Raw genomic sequence first — 20692 nt, forward strand, 5'->3', positions numbered from 1 at the left:
GGGCTGCGGGGCCGCGCCGGAGCCCACGGCGGCGCCCGACGGGGAGGCAGCGGGGCCGCCCAGCGCGGGAGCCCCCGGGGCGCGGTGCCCCCCCCCCCCCCGCCGGCCGCCGCTCCGCACGGCGGGACCGCGGACACGCGTGGGCGCGGAGACCCGCGTGCGCCCGTGCATGCGGGCACGGACCGACAGACACGCGTGCGTGTGCCCCGAGCCCCACGCGCGCGCGCGCGCCCCCGTGCCCCCGCCAGGCCCGCAGGGGACGGGTCCGCGCGTGAGCCCCACGCCGCGGGACGAAGCCACGGACCCGCGGGCGGACAGCACGGCCCGTGCACGCCACGCGCCCGCGTCCCGCACCGCCCGCAGCCTCGCGCACTCACCGCGCCCCGGCTCCATCTTCTCGGGCCCGACCAACCTCGCGCCGGGCCGGGGGGGGGGAACACGGACGCGCCGCCGCCGCTCACCGCCCCGCCGCCCGCGCTCCCGCGACCCCCCCCGCGACCCCCTCCCCTTCCCGCCGGCGGAAAACGGAGCGGAGCGGCGGCGAGGCGATCGCGGAGCGGGGCGCGGCGCGGCGGCCGAAGCGGCGGCGGCGGCGGAGGCCGTCCCCCCCCGCGCGGGTGGTCGCGCCCGGCTCGGCATCGGGTTACTAGGGCGATGGTGCCGCACCGCGGGGGGCGGGGCTCCGCCGGGCCCGACCGGCGCCGCAGCCAATGGGGACGGCGCGGGGCGCTCGTCATTTGCATGCGGCGGGAGAGGCGGGCGGCGCGGCCAATCGGCGGCGGGCGGGGCCGGGCGGGGCGGGGCCGGGCCTGCCCCCCACGAGGGCGCCGCGGCGGAGCGGTGGGGAGCGGCGGACGCCGGGCAGGTGCGGGGCCGGGGCGGGGGGCGGTGGGGCGGCGGTGGGGCGGCGATGGGGCGGCGGTGGGGCGGCGGTGGGGCGATGGGGCCGGGCACGGCCGCGGGCAGAGGTACGGTAAGGCCGCGCCGCCGCACGCCCGTCCCCGCCGCCGGGCTGGCGCTCCGGCATCGCCTGGCCCGGAGCCCGGCAGCGGCGGGGAGCGATGCGCGGGGCGATGCGCGGGGCGATGCGCGGGGCAGCCGGTGCCCCTGCCCGCGGGGGTCGGCTCCGATCGCCGGCTGCGCCCCGGGCATCCGCCGCCCGGCGGCGGGCGCAGGCGCGGGCGGGGAGGCGGCCGCTCGGGCGCGGGGTGCACGGCGCGGCCCCGGCCTCGCCCGCCCCGGCCGCGGCAGCCCGGTGCCCGGCCCCGCTTCCCCCGCGGGGCTGCGCGCTGCCTCCCGCGCACCCGCTGCGCCGGGACGGGTTCTGCCCGCCCGGTGCCGTTGCCCGGCGAGGCACGGCAGCCCCGGATCGGGGCCGCGGCTGCTGGTGGCCCGTGGCCCGTTGACGTCGCACCGGGGAGAGGCAGGCGCTTAAGCCCCGATACCGCGGCGCGCTGCCAGACCCGCGGAGAACGTGGATGGTGGGTTTTCCCCAGCCACCTTCCCCCGTTCGGTAGTCGCAGCCCCGTGGCACGCAGCGGAGACAAAACCGTCGCGTTTTCTGCAAAGGACGGCGGCCTCGCTAAGCGAAATGGCACGTAGGGCGGTTGGAAAGGAGGACTCCCTGGCCTGCAACCCAGCCGCTGCCCTCGGCCTTTCCTTCCTCTTTGGCTCACGAGCCCCTCTCCAGCCCCTACTTTTTGAGGCCGTTTTCCTTGCGATGGGGGAGCCCCGCGGTCCCGCGCCCGCTCGGCCAGCGGCCGGGCTCCCGTGCTGCTGTGGTTAACGCAGGCGTCGTCCCGGTGAGAGCCCCTCGGTAGCAGAGCCTGTGCTCCGCACCGCTGGGAGGCGAGGCCGGGTCGCTGCCGGCTTTCCACGGGTAGGGCATCGAGCCAGCTTTCCAAAAACCACAGGTTTCTTCCAAAAGCGTCGCTGGGAGCCATGGCGCTGCGTCGTGGGTGAGTGCTGGAGCAGGCAGGCTGGGCAATATATATCCAATACATATTGCATATATATACATATTGCATATACGCAGCGATTCTCCTGCTGGTTAACAAGAAACGGCTCTGCTCGCAGCTGCTAATGGAAGATGCGAAGAGCTGCTTTTTTGTTATTATTATTGTTGTTGTTGTTACTATTATTATTATTATTATTATTATTATTATTATTATTATTATTATTATTATGAGGAGGAGGAGGAGGAGGAGGAGGAGGAGGAGGAGGAGGAGGAGGAGGAGGGCAGTGGGGCCAGCCGTCGCCTCCCCGCTCTTGGCGTGCAGGTCTGTGGGTTGGACGTGCGGTGGAGCGAGAGCTGCTGCCGTGCCGGTGCTGGGGAGCGCTCCCCGAACGGAACGGGGTTGACGGCCTTCCCTGCCTGTTGCACAGCGCCGGCGCGGTTCGGAGCGGGCAGCGTGCTTGCTGGCCCCGTGGGTGGCAGGACCACGCCGGGAGGACAGAGGACGGGGCAGGATGCCGCAGTGAAGCCGAGCGGGACTCGGCGGATGGAGAGGGACCGGTTTTCCCTAATTTATAAATGAAAAAAGTGCTGCTGTGCACTTCTGAAGCCCTGACCCCTTTTTGCTGGCTTGGCCTCTGGTTTTCATGTTAAATCCGGCCGCTGGCCAGATCAGTGCCTTTATCGCTCCAGGGTCACAGTGCCGTGCTGCCACCGGGGACCAGTGTGCTCCAGTTACTGGGGCATCTCCAAACCGCGCGGTCCGGGGTGGATTTTTTGCCCAAGATGGCCAAAAAGCAAAAGCCGCTGAGGAGGCGCGACTGGCAGGCTTGGAGGAGGTCGGGTGGCCACCCGGTGGGACGGGTGCCTCAGTGAGCCCTGGTGCTGGGCGGCAGCCCTGCAGCATCACCTGCGGACACCTGTATTTTATTTTTTAAGAAGAACGCCTGGTGTGACTTAAAGGCATCCAGTGATGGAAACGTCCAGCTCCAGGCTCCCCGCGGCCGCCGGACGAGCCTCCTCTCGCAGAGCTGCGCAGGGGTGGCTGGCGCCGGGTGGCAGCCGCTCGCTCGCCCACACGTGCTGCCGGTGCCGGGCTGCGGCACCGACACGGTTAAGACGCTGGTGGGATCGGGAGCCGGGCTGCACGCCACGGCTGCACGCCACCACGGAGCCAAACTTGCCGAGTCAGGATGTGAGAGCGGCAGGGACGGCTCTGCAGCGTCCCTGGGTGCTGCCGCATCCCAGGGTGCGGGAGGCTCGGCTTCCCCTTCTCCGCCAGACACCCTTTCCCAGGGACGGAGCGGGAATGGGGTAGGAACCGGCACCTGCTGTGTTTGCCTCCGGCTGTTGCAGCTGCTCTGCACCGGCACCAGCGCTGCTTCCCGAAACCCGCAGAGCCTCCAGCTCTGGCGGCAGCTGGGGTTTTTATCTCATTTTTTTTGCCTCCTGACCGCGCATCTCTGTTAGAGCACCGGCGCCAGGTAGGTGGGGTGCTGGGGTGGTCGGCAGCGCCGGCGGGTCTGCGGTGCCGTGGCAGTGGCCCAGCCATGCCTGGAGCCTGGCCCCCGGCTCGCTGGGGAAGGGGCGCGCGCCGGCGGTGCTGCACATGGGGGCCTGCAGGTGCTCGGTGGCCTGACAGACCCCATTGCTTTCGTGCTGGTGTACGTGACGGCTGAAGCAGGAATAGCCCCGTCTGACGCGTCGCGTGTGGTTTTGGGCTGTGTCATTGACTCAGGGAGCCGAGCAGCGCCGGGTCCCTGCGCTTTGGCGTGCACAGCACCATCACGGGCGACCTCACGTGTCGCAGCAAAATCCCCAACGCCTGCCTTGTTCATTGTCCTAATGACCGGCTTGTAAACACGGCCGAGCCCCCCAGCCGCGGTCAGAGGGAGCCCGCGCCGCGATGGCAGGCTGGGGGAACGCTGCGCTGCAGCAGAGCCTTCCTGGGCAGAGGGAAGGGGCAGGGCTGCTGCTCTGCGGATCCCTGCAGCGCCGGTGCTGCGGGCGGGGGGCCGGGAGTGGCCGGGGGGTGCACGGGACCCAGCGCCGGGCACAGACAGAGAGGTGACGGCAGGAGGTGCCCGGTGGAAGCCATTGGCAAGGCAGAGCAGGGCGGTGTGAGTAACTGTGCTAAAGTCACCTCTCCCGTGGTGTGTTGGGGGGGCAATCTGCTGAGGGTGCTCTTTGCAAACCTGGTAAAAAAGGGGTAGCAGTACGGGGACACGTACCCGGAGTGGGGAGGTGTTGGGCGCCGTCTCCCCTGCGTCCCTCACCTGAGCAGCTGGGAGGGACGCTGGGGTGCCCGGGGCAGGGGTCCTGCAGCTCCCCCACCCCAGCGCCTCACCCTTGGGGGCTCAGGCTCATCAGTAGGTGCGGAGGCTTCATCTCTATATTCAAATGAATTCCGTGTGCAGTTTCACCTCCTCTTGCTCCGACGGCAGCGTGTTTGGGAGGCTGCGGTCTGCAGACCATCCCCCAGGCTGGCCCAGCAGAGCTTTGGCTCCCGGGGGCTTCCTGGCCGTAAATCCTCCCAGTGCCCCAGTGCCCATGCTCTCACGCCCCGTCGCGCTGGCCGGGGATGGGGATGGAGCCCGGTGGCAGCACAAGCTTTTGGGGTACCCTTGCACCCGGGTCCCAGGCACATCCCACAGAAGAAAACACTTTTCTTCCCTTTCCGTGCATCACCCTGCAGAAACTCCTGTGATTGCGGGCTCGCGGCTGAGTTTTGCCATGAGGAAGCTGAAGGTGAGGAGTGGTCTCGGGGAAGCACCGAACTGCTGGCATGGAGGGGACCGGGCTTTTGGCAGCACCTTTGGCTTGGAGGACCCGGTGAGGCGGGTTGACCCTGGGGGCCAGGATGCTCCGGCTCCTCGGGGCACAGAGCCCTGCCCCGTGTCCTGGCAGTCCAGCGGCACTTCCCGGCAAAGTTCCTCCAATGCCGCCAGAGAGCTGCCAGCCACCGCGCTTGGTCCCCCCAGCATCGCCATGAGGTAATAGATGAGGGGCATCGGGTCCCACTGAAAATCGTGGAGAGCTGAGCTCATCGCAGAGCTGAGCTCATCGCAGCCCAGATCCCCAGGATGCATAAACAGAGCCCGTCCTAAGCCATGCCATAAGTTTGATTCTCGGTTTGTGGCCGCGCAAGGAAGCAAGCCGCACGGCTGCCCCACTGCGGCCGGGGCAGGGGGGGTCCGGCCGTCCCTCCGGCAGGCGTCCCTCCAGCTCGCTTCAGCTTCGTTATACTGCCGCTAATTAAGTGGTGCTGGGCCAGCATGAAGCAGCTTGCAGGAGCGTGCGAGACAGTGCCCGGGTCGGTGCCTGCATTTGAACCTGCGTTGTTGCAGGCAGCTGCCCGCTGCCAGGCGAGGGCCGCAGGGAGCAGCGAAGGTGACATGAGCGGCCCCCCGGGAGAAGCCAGGGGGTCGCGATGGCTTTGGGGGCTGGGCAGGGTCCTGTGCAGTGCAACGGTGGTGCGGGGCCGCAGGGGAGCAGCTCCCTCCTGCCCTCTCAAAAATAAACCCGGCTTTATCGAGCCTGCCTGATCTCTAGCCCTGGTGCGGCTGCGGGCAAAGGGAGCCGCATTTCTGTGGCCCTCAGGGCAGGAGGGAGATGGGGCTGTGCACCGGGGGCTGCAGCGGGGCTGCAGCGGGGCCGGGGGCTGCGGTGGGCGGGCAGGCGGCTCCGCGGGGACGGGCTCGGCTGCCGCAGCCGCTGCCATTGGGCCGCGTGGGCTGCAGGGGCTGCGCCGGCATGCAGGCACGCCAGGCCAGGATGCTGGAGGGATGCGGGACGTGGGATGCAGGATGCGGGCACGCCAGGCCAGGATGCAGGAGGGATGCAGGATGCGGGCACACTGTGCTGGGATGCAGAAGGGATGCAGGATGTGGGAGAGATGCAGGATGCAGGCATGCCCTACTGGGATGCAGGCGGGATGCGATACGCAGGCACGCCATGCCGGGATGCGGGAGGGATGCAGGATGCAGGCACGCCATGCCAGGATGCAGGCAGGATGCTTGCCAGGACATGAGCACGCTGTGCAAGGCCACGCTCCCGCTGTGCCCAGGGCAGCCGGGGAAGGAGCCCTGGGATCTCTCAGTCCCCATCTGGGAGAAAAAGCAGCTCATGACCTGCGGTGTAAAGATGACATTCACGGGCCTAAAAAAAGATAGGTTAAGTTTAAAAATTCGCCTCGGTTTTGTAGGGAAGTGCTGTGGTTTGCTGTGATACTGGAAACTGCTGACGGTGTTGCGGGATGGGGAGCGGGAGCAGGACCACAGCTCCCTAGGGAGTCCTGCCAGCTGCCCCCTGGCATGGGGATGGGGACAGGGAGGGTCAGGGGTGCCTGGGGGTGACCCCCCTTTCCTGCACGCCCGCTCATGCAGTCACGCGTGGGCTGCAGGAAAAGCCAAGCTATTTTCCTTTCCTTGGCTTGTCCCTTGCAGAGGGACCCTCTGGGGGCTGCTTTAAACACCAGCAAAATGTTTAATTTTTCAGGCCCACATTTCTTTACCATTTCCTGATATGCCATAAGACCCCCACGGCATGGGTCAGTGCCTCGCTGCCGCAGCTGGGTTGCCCCGTGGCGTGCCCTGCTCGCCTCCCCTGGGCAGGCAGGCGGGCAGCGAGGCGGGCAGCACGCAGCCCCGCTCTGCCCTCCCCGGCAGCCCCACAAGTTTGGGGAGAGCAACCGAGCTGGGCAGTCAGCAGCACAGGGCAGGGGCGGGATGGGTTTGGGATCAGTGCGGATCAGGGTGAGAGCCCTGGCATCTGGGGCTGGCAGGGCTGCCATGCCCTGCCTGCTGCTGCCCGCCGCTGCCCGCCGCTGCCCGCGCCGCACGCCCATCCGGCTCGCGAGCTTCTGCAACAGGAAGCACCGTCACGCGTGCGCCCCAAAAACCCCCGTTTCTTCCTCTTTTTCTCTTCCCCTGCGGCAGGGGTGAGGCGGTGAGCGGCTCCAGGGAGCCCAGGCTGGCTCCATGTATCCCGAATCCACCACTGACTCCCCGGCGCGACTCTCGCTGCGGCAGACGGGCTCCCCAGGGATGATTTACAGGTAAGGGTGCGGGGCAGCGCTGCAGGGGCTCTGCGGGGCTTCAAACCTGGGGCCACGGCACCAAAAACCGCCCTAGCACGCTTCGTGCAAAAACTTCCAGGACTGCAAAACTGACACGGCAGCAGCAGTGGTTTTGGGTGCTGATGCCTGTTATGGGAAGAGCGGGTACTTTCGGGGCGTGTGCCAGTGCCCACTGCACGGTGCCCCACACAATGCACGCGTGGTGCCACTGACCCTCCCCGCGGCCGCCGGCTCTGCTGCTCGGTCCCGCTCCACCTTTCTAATGGGGTTTGTGGCATCTTTCTTCTTTCTCCCCTTTGCTGTCGGAAGCGCGAGGTACGGGAGCCCCAAGCGCCAGCTCCAGTTCTACAGGTAACCCAGCCCTTCCCCCTCCCCAAAATCCCCCCTGGCAAGCAGACACAGCTGAAGCCCTAGCAGCCCTTGCCCATGCCCGGGCCGCTGCCGGTGCGGGCGCTGCCGGTGCGGGCACTGCCGGCGCAGCACTGCCCTGCCCGCCATGCTAGGGTACCTCCGTGCAGGGTGGGCATCGCCGGCGCGGCACCGCGTCTTCGCCTTCTCGTGGGTTTGGCAGTGCGACGTGGGGACCCCATGTGTGCAGCTGGGTAGGTGGGGGCCGTCCTTGCCAGGCTCCCCAAGCAGCGGAGCGTGGCCGGAGCGTGGCCGGAGGGCTCCTGAGGGGCAGCCACCGCGGGGGTGCAGGACTTGGCTTGGCTCGGGGGGAGCATCCTGCGCCGGGAAGAGCCCGCTGGCTTTTCCCAAGGGCAGCTCCAGGAGCCCGGCCAGCCGCTCCGCTGCTCCTTCCATTAAGAGAAGCATCATTAAGTGGTACAGAAGGCAACACTTCCCCCCGCCTGCCTTTTACCGTCTGAAGTGAAGGCGGCACTTTTCCCCGCACACCGTGCCAGCAGCCGCTTTGGTGCTCCCAGGGCCGCAGCAACCCAGCGGCTCTGGACCCGGTCCGGCCTGGCCACGATGGGGCGGGGGATAGGGGGCTGCCCCCCGAGGGAGCCGTGGCCTCCCAGCTCTGTCCCCACGCACGGCAGGAGGAGGAGAGGCTGGCCATCGGGGTGGCTTGGCGGCACTGTGACCGTGCCTGTCCTGGCGATGCGCCGCCGGCGGCACTGCTGAGCCCGAGCCATGGGTGGGTTTTGGCTGCCAAAGCAGCCAGGCACAGCCGCGCACCCGAACCGCTGGACACATCTGGTGTGAAAGGCTCCCGAGGCCGACAGGCAGGAGCCAGCTTGCCCATAAGCTGCCTGCAGGCAGCTGCCACTGGTGTCTGTCACCCAGCTCCGTTTCGGGGCTCCTGCCCAGAGGAGTCGATGTTTCGGTCCTGGCACAGCCCAGCTCCGACCCTGCTGCCATGGGGACCGCAGGAGGGCTGCATCCACCGCAGGGGACTGGCTCCGCTCCCTGATGGCACCCAGTGGCCCCGGCTGTCCCCACCGTCCCGCGTGCCGATGGCGTGGGACCTGTCACCGCAGGGTGAGGGTCGGCTGCGGGCAGAGGCAGCAATGCCAGCGTTGATAAAGCAGCGGCGCATCCCCAGGCTTTTAGCAAAGCGGCCATGAATAATTTAGCTCCCCTTCACAAGGAAGAAAATCCCCTAATAGGGCTAATGGAGCGCGGCAAGAAAGCTGGGCTCTGGGGGGGGCCCGTCGCAGCCGCCAATTGCTGTGGATGCCAAGCGCCGACACTCCCCTAATGCAAAAAAACCCGGCAGCCGCGCCTCTCTTATAGCTGCCCCGGGGCAGCGCAGCCACCCAGAGCTTTGCCGTTGATGAGCAGCATCCCCGTCGCGTGGGTGAGTCGGGGCCAGCAGGACGGGCGGCGAGCGGGGATGGGCACAGCCAGCAGTGCAGCCCGCTGCGGGCAGCAGGGAGGATTTGCTGCGTGGAGGAACTCGGGATTTGGTGGCTTGGGGTGCGGTTTCGTTTGGGGTTTGAGGTCTTTTTGGTTTTAGGCAAGCTGTTGGTTGCCGACAAGTTCCCAGCTTGGCAAGCCAGGCTGGACAGAGGCCTTTCTGAGCAGCTACCCTGCACGCCCGACTGTCACCCAGTTGTGCCCCTGGCGCACGCTAACGGTCCCCTGTTATCCCGCAGAGCCTGTGTCCCATCTCCATCCCTGCTTCTTCCCTGCAAAACAGCCTCTCCCGCTTGGGCACAGCACTGCTTGGGCTGCTCCTGCAGCCCCCGCTGTGTCTCGTCCCTCAGCAGCGTCAGGATTTCGCTACGGAGCGGCCCGTGGACAAACCCGCTGCCTCCGTGCTCCCTCTGCCACCCCGTAACGTTGCTCAGCCGAAAATCAGGGAGGTGTGGAAATGAGGCAGATGGTGGATTCCTGCCCCATTCCTCAAAGCAGCCCAGCCCAAACCCCCCAGCCCCGCTCGCTGCAGCCATTTCATTGCAGTGCGGTGAAGCCATAGAGCAGCACAAGGGGACCCCCCCGGGGCTGGGTGCTGCGCCCATGCCCAGCAGGAGCCACTGGCGCTGCCCTAATTAAAACCGCCAGCCGCGGAGGGCTGGTGCCAGCGGTGTCGGCTCCAGACTCTGGCTTTGAGGTGTGGCAGGAAGAGGCGGCTGGTGGCCTGGGTTCAGTTTGGCTTTGCTGCAGGAGAGGGGTCCCCTTTCCATGTCTCCCTGCATTCCCAAGCCCTTGCTGCGGAGCAGGAGGAGCGCGGGGCGTCTCTGGCGGCGCTGGGTATCGCAGGAGCCCCCAGGGTTTTGGTCACCCCTTGCCAGCTGATGCTCCATATCTTCTGGGTTTTCTTCTTTTTTTCTTGAGGTCGCATCTGAATGGGAAAGTGCACTTTGCTTTTGGCTCCTGCTACCGTAACTTTGAGCTTCGCAGGGAAAGAAAAAGCCACCGGTGGGAGCCCGGCCGGAACCTGATGCCGGCACAGCTCCGGCACGGTGCACCTCCAGCTCCCAGCAGCCACTTTGGCACCAGCGCCACGGTTTTGGCCCTGGTCCCCACTCCTTCTTTCAGACACTGAGTGCGAGGGATGCTGCAGAGAGCGGCAGGGAAATCGATGCCGGTGCCACCACCAGTGAGATCCCAGCTGTAGGGGCGGCGAGCACCTCCAGCGTGTGAGGAGCCCGCTCTGCGGCACGCTATTTTCGGCAGCCCGCACCGGCTGGGAGGTCGCTATCATGGCTGTGGGGAAGATGTCGGCTGGCAGTGTGGGTTGCGGCAGCCTGCCGCAGGCACGGCAGCCACCAGCAAGCGCCCAGCACCCTCAGCCCCTCTGCAGATGCCCACCATCCCCAGGGAGCCCCACGGGGCCGCCTTTCCCGTCCTGACCCCTCCCACCCGCCGGTACACAGTGCCGGATTCTCACCAGTGGCGCTTGTGCCACCACTTGCCCTGTCCCAGCCGGCTCCCAGGGCCCACCGCGTCCCTCGCAGGAATGCAAACCAGTAGCAGCCCAACTGGTGCAAGCTGGGAGGCAGCGCAGCCTGGCTCGGGGCGGCCGTGGTGCACACCCGCTGCAGCCCCAGCTGCCCATCGCCGCCCAGCCGCGGGCAGCGCCATGTCCCTTCCCTGCCGTGCTGCCGCCCTCGCCCTTTCCTTTGCTCTTCGGCTCCCCTAGTAAGACTTCACTCCGCTGAAGCGACTGGCTTTGCCAGGGTCCCTGCTCTCCCCTCCCCACGCCGCAGACCCGCCGCAGGTCCTTGCAAGGGCAGGTGCCACCACCCCGGCATCGTGGCACGGGCGCGGGTAGGGCCCTGCCCCGAGCGGCGGCGGAGCCCAGCGTCGCAGCGGCGCGCTTTCCCAGCTCTCTCCGTAGCATCGCTGAGCAGTTGGCGGCGGGGCCGGCCCGCAGAGCCTGCGCTCGGGTGTCGGGATGCTCTCCATGACGTACAGCGAGAGCCTGCGCAGCGTGGCGAGCCGGCACCCTCCCGAGTGGGGGCTGCCGCCAGCCCCCCGGCCGGCGGACGGGCTGGAGCTGCGGCGGCTGCGGGACGTGCGGGCGGCAGCGCGGGCGAAGACGCTGGAGGAGTTCCTGCGGATGCACGGGCTCTCCCTGGCCGACAGCACCGCCCGCACCACTGGCATGAAGTACAGGTAAGGCAGCGCTGGCGCCTGCCGGGGCAGCGAATGCGGTGACGGCCAAGTGCGCCTGGCCCGGGATGTGGGGATGGAGCAGGGGATGCTGCTTAGCGCTGGTTTTACACCTCATCGGGGAAAAGCCTGGCCTGCAGGATTTCACCAGTTTGCCTGCGCCGCGCCGAGGTTGGGAGGAGCCGGAGCCCTTGGCACGAAAGGCGATCTCGCGCGGCGTGTGCAGGAGAGGCTGCAGCAGGTCAGCGCCGTTGCCTCTTGCTTGCTTGATGGTCTTTGATCTTCTCGGTTGATTTTTCCCTTTTGCTGTTGGGAATTTGCAAGTGCAAACACACTCGGTGCTTTTAAAGATCAGGTGGTTGGAGCAAACAGCTACAGAGGTGCTTCATCCGGCTGACAGGCATTCATTGCAGAGCATCCATTAATTTTGCATGCGGGTCCCGGGCACGGCACGAGGCGTCTCAGGATTTCAGCCGACTTTTGTCCTTCTCGTTGCCCGCCTGTGCCAGAGAGGACGCGCCAGGCAGCCGGAGCCGTCGGCCGCGGCTCCTCTGAGGGCGCGTGGCTGGTTTTCCCAGCGCATCCCTTCCCGCTCTCCCCCAGCAGCGCGGGTGGGGCGATGGGCCGGGCACGCCCAGTAACACAGCCGGGGCTTGGGCCGGGGGCACCGGGGCTGGGGACAGCAGCTCTTCCCTGCTGTGAAAATCCAGGCTTGCCCCTCGCGCCCCCACTGCAGCGAAGCCCCCGGGGGCCGGCGGCCCTGCCGGCTCCTGCCGCGCCATGCCGTGCTGTGTCGCACCGCGGGTCAGGTTCCCCTCCGCTCACATAACAGAGGTAACATTTACACGGTGGCAAGAGCCCATCTAATATTCATGGGGCGGTTATTTATTGATGGGGAGAGGCTGGCACAGGCACCCCCACTGATGCTTCCTCGGGCGTGTGCCCGCTGCCCCCAAAATCTCTGGGGTTTCTCCTCTGGGGAGCTGCCAATTGCTGCCAGGTCCCCTTCGCCCCGAAGCTGGAGCCGGCGCCGGGGGGATTACCCAGCTAAGGAGCTTTGCGGCAGAGGGAGGCGGACGAGATTACAAGATTTCTCATTAGGTCGGCGCCGAATGTGCGTAATTTCCCCCGCAAGCCAAGCCCCGAACCCGCTCCTTGCTCCTTACCGGGGGGCACTGCTGGCACGGGCAACTGGCACGTGCCCGGCCACAACACGGTGCTGTAGCACGGCCGCCTTTCGGCCCTCCTTCGTCAGGAGATGCTGGGCTGGGTTTTGCCTCAATCCGCTTAGCTTGCACAGGACAAAATTTGGGGGATGTGCTGCTGGGGCCATGGCCCTGAAGGGGGGGCAACTGGTCCAGCTTCGGCTAACTGCCGGGCTCTGCCCCAGGAGGGCCGGTGGCATTGCCACTGCCCGCGCTCTCGCCCCAGAATCGTGTGTTTGGCGACGTGCATGTGCTCCTGCCCGGAGATTTTTGTTTTGGACTTGCATCCGCCCAAGAGGAGGGACGCTGCGCCACCGCGGCGCAGCCGAAGGGAGGCAAGAGGCCCCTTCACCCCCGGGGCCTCAGCCCCCCCGCTGCGCCCCAAACCGGGGCCGGGCTGGAAGCGCGGCCCGCAGGGATACCTGGCGGGGTGCGGGGGTCCCTTCGGGGGGCACCCGCTGTGGCGCTCCCCTTCCTGCCCCCACCTGCCCGGGCGCCGCTTGCTCGCTTCCTGAGCTCATCAAATATTGAGGGCAGGAGGGCTGATGGGAGCCGGCCCCGTGCCCGCCGCCTCGCAGCCCCCCGCCGTCACGTTGGCGGAGCGGCGGCGTGTGGGCGCGCGGGAGGAGCTCCCCGCCTCACCCGGGGCGCCGGCTAAATTTAGGCAGCTGGCACGGCTGCCCGCCGGAGCAGCATGCAGGTCTCCTTTGTGTGCTCCGAGCACAGCATCAAGAGCCGGAGCGCGGAGGACCGGCTGAATCGGCAGAATGCCGGCAGCCCCAGCCTCGGCACCCGCGGCAAGTTCCGGGCGGTGGCCATGGTGGCCCGCAGCCTGGGGCAGCTCTCGGTGCAGAATGCCCCCTCCTCCAGCGAGTCCAGCGTCAAGCAGCCGGGAATGAAATACCGGTAGGAGATGGGCGCGCTGCTCGGACAGGCAGATTTGCCGCCTGCTCGGCTGCTTTGTTCCTCGTCGAGATTTAGGGGGCAGCGGGGGGGGCCGGGGGGGCCGGGTGTGCTGCGCTCCCCTAATCCCTGGCTCGCGTCCTGTTCCATAGGTTTCTCAGTGCTAAAGTGCTGACTGTGCGCCTCTGTCGCTTTCCTCACCATTTGCTCCTGTCCCCTCGTGGCGCGGATTTGATCCAGCCTCGCGTAAAACCAGCGGGATAGGGGCGGGGAAGGGACCCTAAAATTTGGGGCAGGATTAGTAGGATCCCCGGCGCCTGCGGAGCCGGGCAGGCTGCTGAGCCAGGGGGGTCCGAGAGTCGCGGCACACGTTAATCCGCAGGCTGCCATGGCATCCTTACGGCGCTGCCGAAGACTTGCCGCCCCGTGAAGCGTGTGCGGAGCTGCAAGCCAGGATTCGGCCCTTGGCTGCCTGTGGTGGGTTTGGAAACGAAGGGCGGCGTGTGCACCTTGTGCCGCCCCAGCCAGCACCCGCTGGGTTAACGCGCGCCGGGATGAGCGTGCCCCCAGGCGTGGGGCGGGGGGGCTTCCCCCCCCCATGAGCACACACGCCACGGTCCAGCTGACAGCCGCTGTGTGCCCTCGCTGCAGCCCGGATGAGACCGGCACCGGGCTGCAAAAGGCACCAGGCCGGCAGAGCGCGGGGATGAACCAGCTGTCACCCACCCTGATTGTCCAAACCAGCCGAGTCCCCTTGCCCGGATGCTGGAGAGGGGGCCAGGGCAGCCCCCTCCGGCTCTCGGGCTTGGTGCTTGCGCCCCGCGGTCACGTCCCCATCTGGAGGAGGAGTGCGCCGGGGGCCACCCTCTCCCGGGCGCAGGGTGACCAGCTCGGGGGTCCCCGCCGGCAGCTGCAGGGGGACAGTGGCGCAGGGGGATGCTCCGTGCAAACAGACGGGACGGGAGGGCCATGGCACAGCGCAGCGGGATGCTCCTTCCCGCAGAGGCAGCAGGGGCTTGGCCTCCCCCAGTATCTGCCAGCATCTCTGTTGGCGACCGGGCAAGACGCTTTTGGGCAGGAAAGCTGGGAGCGGCGATGCGCTGCCAGTGCCCGCCCGCCCAGGAGGACCCCGGCGATGCCCCTGCGGCCTGGAATGGCCAGGACGGGGCTGGTGCCATCCCCTCCCTGCCGCGACCCCCCATCGCGGGGCCTTGGACTGCCGCCGCCCCACAGCCACGGCCTCTCCCCGCCGTGAAACGCTCTAAAAATAACATGGGGTTGAGGGGGGAGCGCCCGCGCCTCCAAATGTTGGGCAATAATGCGGCGGCACGGAAGGAAGATGCCCTGACTCGCCTCAGCCCGCGATTCACCGCTGCTGTCGGACCTCGGCTGCTCCCTGCCCGGCTGCCCGTGCCCATGCCAGCGATGCTGGCGGTGGCGGTGCCTCCCGGTTGCTACGCGACACCCGCGCGGGCGAGCTGCTGGCTCACCTACACTTTATTTATTTTAACGCTCGTTGCTCGAGCTTTTGTCATTTTTAACGAGAAACTGGCTCCCCATCACCGCAGCAAAGGTGTCTGCCAGCCAGGCCCCCTTCCCCAAAGCTGCTCTCCGGCTCCTTGTGCCAGCCAAATTTTCAGGGGTGCTCCATTACTCCGGGACGCCACTCCACTCCCGAGCACCCTGTCCCCGTGCGAGACCTGTGCTCCCCTGTGCCACGCCACAGAGAACGGGCACAGCTCACGCCACGTGTGGGATGCTCCAGGCCTTACTGCCCGTGTGCCGTCTCCCCCTGCTCCTGCCCTGTCCTGGCGCACCGGTGGCACTGTCAGGGGAGCCGAACACCCCGGCCTCGTCACGGGAGCTGCTTTAACCAGGTCGCTGCCCGCTGCCACTCTTGATTACCCTGTCGGGCACGGCAATTATTTTGCCTGCGGGAAACAGCGTCACTGTGCCAGCGCTGGCCATGCCACCAGCGAGCCTCACTGCGGGACCGTCCCAGGCAGGGATGAGGATGGGGATGGGGACCAGGGCTGAGGATGGACACCGGCACTGGGGAGCACGACTCACTGGCAGGCAGATGCATGAGATGGCGCTTTGGGGCTCCCCGGCAGCTTTCCTAATGGGTCTCTGTCTTCCAGGAACCTCGGGAAGTCTGGGCTGCGCGTGTCCTGCCTGGGCCTGGGTAAGTGCCGGGGTTTGCCGTGGCCCCTCGGTGGCTCCTCCATCCTGCAGCTGCTGCCAGCGCTCCCCGGCGAGGGCAAGGCTCGCCCGCTCTGGTGATGCTTTGCGAGGGGAAGGAGAGGGGTTTCCTCCAGCCCGGCAGCGGTTTTGAGACGCAGCCCAGAAGTTGTCAAATTATTTTCTTTTTCTCTCCTCTGACGTGATAGGAAGTGACCGGGCTGTGCTGGGAGCGCCGTGCTGCACGCGGCAGGGCCAGCTGTGCCCGCCATGTGCCGGGGCTGTGCCAAGGGAGCCGGGCTGGGTGGCCGGGGCTCGGGGCGGCAGCGTTCAGTGCTCACCGCGCTCACTGCACTCACCACGCTCGCTGCTCACCGCATTCACCGTGCGCGCAACCTCTCTCCTCCGCAGGGACATGGGTGACTTTCGGAGGGCAAATCACAGACGAGGTAAGGATCGTGCCCCGTCCCTCCCCAGCCTTTCCCAAGCAAAGCAGGGAACGGAGGGGGCCGGCGCAGCCACGGGTCCTGGTCTCGGTGCACGTGGTGTGCCAGAGCTCGTCAGCACGCGCCTCTGCGCTCCGGCTCTCGGCCACCCCCTTTGCCAACCCTCCCCACTCTCCCCTCGCAGATGGCGGAGCAGCTGATGACTTTAGCCTATGACAACGGCATTAATCTCTTCGACACAGCAGAAGTCTACGCTGCTGGCAAGTAGGTACCCCGCTTCGGCAGCGGCACAAAGGGCCTCACCCTGCGCCCCAGCCTCCGGCACCCCCAAACTGCAGCGGTGCTGGGAGTCTCCTGGGTTTGCCGGCTGCCAAGTGCCTGCCAGGATGGAGCTGCGAGCGCTTGCTCGCAGCAGGGTGCTGGCTCGTGTGGTCCCGCGCTGCCTGTGGCTGCCTGGGCCGCGTGGGCGTAGCCGTGCACCCTCCCTGGCATCGTGAGCAGCGGCTGCGCCCGGGGCACGGTGGCCCAGAGGCATCGCAGCGTGCCCACGCGCCCACTTAAAAATAGCGAGCTCACACATTGGGGAGCAACTCGGCTCTGCGCGCTGCAGCCGGAGAGGGAAACAGTGTCCCTGCAGCCACCGCGTTTGCCTCTTTACTGGGGACCGGGGCCATCCCTGCCAGCTGCCACCGCTCCCCGTGGCCACAGCAGCCGGGGTGCCAGCATCTAACACCCCCTTCCCTTGTAGGGCCGAGGTGGTGCTGGGGAACATCATCAAGAAGAAAGGGTGGAGGTAAGCCGGACTTCATTCCTGCGCAGCAAAGCCGTCACCGCGGTGTCGGTGGGCTGGGGAAAGCTGGCGGAGCAGCCCTAGGCGTGAGCGCACCCAGGCAGGCAGCAGGCAGGGCGCACGGGGCTTTGCGGATGCCGCCACCGGTGACTCTCTCTTTCTCCCCGCAGACGGTCCAGCCTGGTCATCACCACTAAAATCTTCTGGGGAGGAAAGTAGGTAGTGCGCTCGCCCCGCGGCAGAGTGGCCGGAGCGCGCCAGGCTCTCACCCACGTTTCCTTTTCCAGGGCTGAGACGGAGAGGGGCCTGTCCCGGAAGCACATCATCGAAGGTAGGGACGCTTGCCGGGCACTGCCGGCCCCAGTGCCGGGCTGTGCCTGCGCCGGCTGCCGCACTGGCTGGCAGCACGCAGCCCGGCGCGCCTGACGGTCCCGTCGGTGCGGCAGGTCTGAAGGCGTCGCTGGAGCGGCTGCAGCTGGAGTACGTGGATGTGGTGTTTGCCAACCGGCCGGACCCCAACACGCCGATGGAAGGTGGGTGCCACACCGCGGTGCCGCGCTCCTCCCCACTGCCTTCCATCGCCGTCATGGTTGGTTTGCGCCAGGCTTTTATTTCCAGGGCGTTTTCCCTTCCCGAGCAGAAAACGCCCCTCCGCTGCCACGGTCGGCCCACACCGCGGCTAAGCCTTTGCAACCCCAGCCCGGCGCCGGGACCCCCCCTCGGACCACGGCGGGGGCGGGCTGGTGGCATGGCAGCGGGTCGCTGCCCCCGTCCCAGCGAGCCCTTGCTCCGCTCTGCCGGCAGCAGCCGACTCCGCTCTCTCTCAATCTCTCTTTTATCACCAGGGGACCCATTTAGTTCCTCCAAGTCCAGGACTTTCATCGTAGAAGGTACTCCCTGCCCGCACTCTGCCCGCCGGCCGCCGCCTGTGTCCCAGCGGCATTTCCTGGGGCAGAACCCCCACTCCCCTGAGATTTCCATCCCTCTCCCCCCGCCAACCCCCACCATAAAACGCACAGGCAGCAGCAGCACAACGACAACAGCCCCCACCCCTTCAGACCATCATGCAGTTAAAGGGGAAAAAGGCAAAGAGGCTCCCCAGCCTCCCCAGGTCCTTGCCACGGGGCACCCTTTGCAGCCGTGCCGGGGACCGCGGCAGGGCCCCTCCTCGCCGGGGCAGCTGTGAGCTCTGGCGGCGGCCAGGCGAGCCTCACGCCCATCGCTCTCCCTGCTGCCTGCCTTTGGCTGCAGGAGCGCGCCTTGGCTTGGCCCCAGCCCGCATGGCTCAGGGCCGGCTCCCCCCAGAGACCCCCGCACCCCTCGCACAGGGTCCGGGCTTTCCTCCCTCTCCTGGGTCTCGGTGCACGGGCGACGCTTCGGGTCCCTCCCCCTGCAGTGGTGCCAAGCGCAGCACCAGTGCTGGTACCCCGCGGGGCATGGGGCTGGTGCCAGGAGCCAAGCGGCTGCTCTCCGTGCCGGGAGAGCCCCGGCATTGCCAGTGGCATATCGGAGTCGGCCGTGGTCCCTGGCACGTCCCAAGTGGCTGCTCCCTCGGTCCCCATCCTGCTCCTTCTCCAAAAGCATTTTCCAGACACAACCCAGCTCCCACCTTGGCGCTGGGGAGTGGGATGCTCACCAGCCGTCGGCACGGCGCAAGCCCCCGCCTGCCAGCGCGGTGCCCCGCTAACCCCCACCTGCCGCTCTCCCCTTCCCTCCCCGGCAGAGACGGTGCGAGCCATGACCCACGTCATCAACCAGGGGATGGCCATGTACTGGGGGACCTCGCGCTGGAGCTCCATGGAGATCATGGTAGGGGCCTGGGGGGTCGGGGGCGGCCATGGCGGAGCAGCCCCAGTGCCAGCCGTGACACTGATTTAATTAGACAGCAGCTGTCGGGAGCCAAGCACTTGCAGATGCGCTTGAGCCTTAATTATTTGTCAGGGCAGCTCCTGGGGCTCAGCTGGGAGCTCGGGGGGGCGGCAGGGGGCTCGGGCGGGCGGCAGGGCGCTGAGGGTCCCGGCTCTTCTGCAGGAGGCGTACTCAGTAGCCCGGCAGTTCAACCTGATCCCGCCGATCTGCGAGCAGGCCGAGTACCACATGTTCCAGCGGGAGAAGGTTGAGGTGCAGCTCCCCGAGCTCTTCCACAAGATAGGTACGGCGGGCAGGGGTCCCGCCCCGGCCCCCTCCTCACACAGCGCTCCCCAAAGCCCGGTACCTGGCAAAACGTCTGTCCCCGGGCCAGCCAGCCGCCGTGCTGCGGTGCCCGGGGGAGCTGGGGGGTGGCAGGATCACCCCTGCTCTGCTCTCCCCCCAGGCGTCGGAGCCATGACCTGGTCCCCGCTAGCCTGCGGCATCGTCTCGGGGAAGTACGATGGGGGGATCCCCCCCTACTCCCGCGCCTCGCTGAAGGTGAGCCCGGCTGGGGCCGGGGGAGCGCAGCGGGACGGGCAGAGCTGGGGGAGCGCGGCCAGGGGCGTCGCAAGGTCCCTGTGGGAGCAGGAGGTCCAGGAGCCGTGACCTGGGGAGTTCGGGATGCCCTCCCAGCATGACACCCCCTCCGAGCCCCCTCTCGCCCCCCAGGGTTACCAGTGGCTGAAGGACAAGATCCTGAGCGAGGAGGGCCGGCGGCAGCAAGCGAAGCTGAAGGAGCTGCAGGCCATCGCCGAGCGCCTGGGCTGCACCCTGCCCCAGCTCGCCATCGGTAAGGGGGCCGGGGGGTACAGGGGGGGACGCCGGGGGCGGCCGGGCCGCGCTCAGGCTCTGCTCTCCCTCCTGCCCCAGCCTGGTGCCTGCGCAACGAGGGCGTCAGCTCCGTCTTGCTGGGTGCCTCCAACGCCGACCAGCTGATGGAGAACATTGGAGCAATACAGGTCAGTGCTCCCCGCCTCGGCACGCCGGCAGCGCGCGCCGGGGGAGGCTTCGCCACGGGGAAGTGAGCAGACCCTGTTCGCGGGGCTTTAACGGGGCAGCGCCTGCCTGTGCGTGCTTTGCTGCTGCAATGAACTGCGTAGGAAAAGGAGGTTGTGAACCTCGCACAAAACAAAACTTACGGGTTTTGCTCGATGCAAAGCTGAGTGGCAGAGACGAGGCTTTGCTGAGCTGAGAAGGCAGAGGATGTGCCCGACCCAGGCTTTCCGTAACTGGGTCACTCAGCCGGCGAGCGGGGGCTTGTAGCATCGAGGTGGGGGGGCGGAGGCGGTGAGCATGGCACGGCCACGTGCGGCCCGAGGCTGCGTCCTCCTGCACGTGCCAGTGGCGCGATCCTGACTCCCAACGGCGTCCCCGTCCCCCGCAGGTCCTTCCGAAGCTGTCGTCTTCCATCGTCCACGAGATCGATAGCATCCTGGGCAACAAACCCTACAGCAAGAAGGACTACAGATCCTAAGCGCGCACACAAGCGCGCCGCCCGCTGCACAGCCCTCGCCGCCCGTTCGCTTGCTTACGCTTTGTTGGAGCAAAGTGGAGAGTGTGGTTTGCACCGTGAGCCCGATGCGCCGCGAGTGCCGAAAGCCAGCGCTCCCGCCCGCGCTGCCCCGGACCATCATACCGCTGCCACCCGACGTGGCTTTGGAGTGCGGGGACGGCCGCCGGCGGGGAGCGTGCCAGGGCGAGCCCCGAGCTGCCCGGCCGCCCTGCCTGCAGCCGAAGCCACTGTGGGCACCGCCGGCGTGGGGCGGGGGCCTGTTGCATGTGTCGCTCCCGCCCCCCACGTTGCTGGAGGCGGCGGGCGTGGGGGCGGGCACGGGGGTGCGAGCGGGTGCTGTACGCCCACGAGGCCAACAACACGAAGCTGTTCCCCAGCCTGCGCCCCGGCCCCTCGCCTCTGCCCTGCCTGCATTGCGGCGGCGCCAGCACCACCGACCGGGCACCGGCACTGTGGGGGCTGCAGTCCCATGGGAGCACCCGCTCCCCTGGCAGGGGGAAGGGCCAGGCACTGCCTCCCAGGGCAGGGGTGGGATGGGGAGGGGAGGGGGGCACCCTGTGGCTGGGGACAGCCCCCTGCAGCCACAACCCCGCCAAAGGAGCCCGGGGTGCGGGGGTGAGCGTGTGCGAGTGCATGCAGACGCGCAC

General features: G+C 67.6%; 1 protein-coding gene across 6 annotated transcripts; it reads left to right on the forward strand.

Annotated features, from left to right (window-relative positions):
* Window positions 1-791: 791 nt before the first annotated feature.
* Window positions 792-20435, forward strand: KCNAB2 (potassium voltage-gated channel subfamily A regulatory beta subunit 2). 6 transcript variants are annotated; one of them, XM_087755517.1, is made up of 16 exons: window positions 792-865; window positions 6892-7010; window positions 7341-7382; window positions 15346-15389; window positions 15797-15834; window positions 16016-16095; window positions 16580-16624; window positions 16792-16836; window positions 16909-16952; window positions 17068-17154; window positions 18345-18430; window positions 18653-18773; window positions 18936-19030; window positions 19202-19322; window positions 19403-19491; window positions 19917-20435. In XM_087755517.1, the coding sequence occupies exons 2-16, from the start codon at window positions 6934-6936 to the stop codon at window positions 20004-20006; spliced, it is 1104 nt and encodes a 367-aa protein (XP_087611643.1). In that variant the 5' UTR covers window positions 792-865; window positions 6892-6933; the 3' UTR covers window positions 20007-20435. The 6 variants fall into 6 exon arrangements, with proteins under 6 accessions (XP_087611643.1, XP_087611645.1, XP_087611642.1 ...); XM_087755516.1 differs by lacking the exon at window positions 792-865 and adding an exon at window positions 3095-3438; XM_087755519.1 differs by lacking the exon at window positions 7341-7382.
* Window positions 20436-20692: the final 257 nt, after the last annotated feature.

The sequence above is a fragment of the Nipponia nippon genome, unplaced genomic scaffold (assembly GCF_047370975.1).
Source record: "Nipponia nippon isolate SJK-2023a ecotype South Korea unplaced genomic scaffold, ASM4737097v1 scaffold_19, whole genome shotgun sequence".
Taxonomy (NCBI): Eukaryota; Metazoa; Chordata; class Aves; order Pelecaniformes; family Threskiornithidae; genus Nipponia; species Nipponia nippon.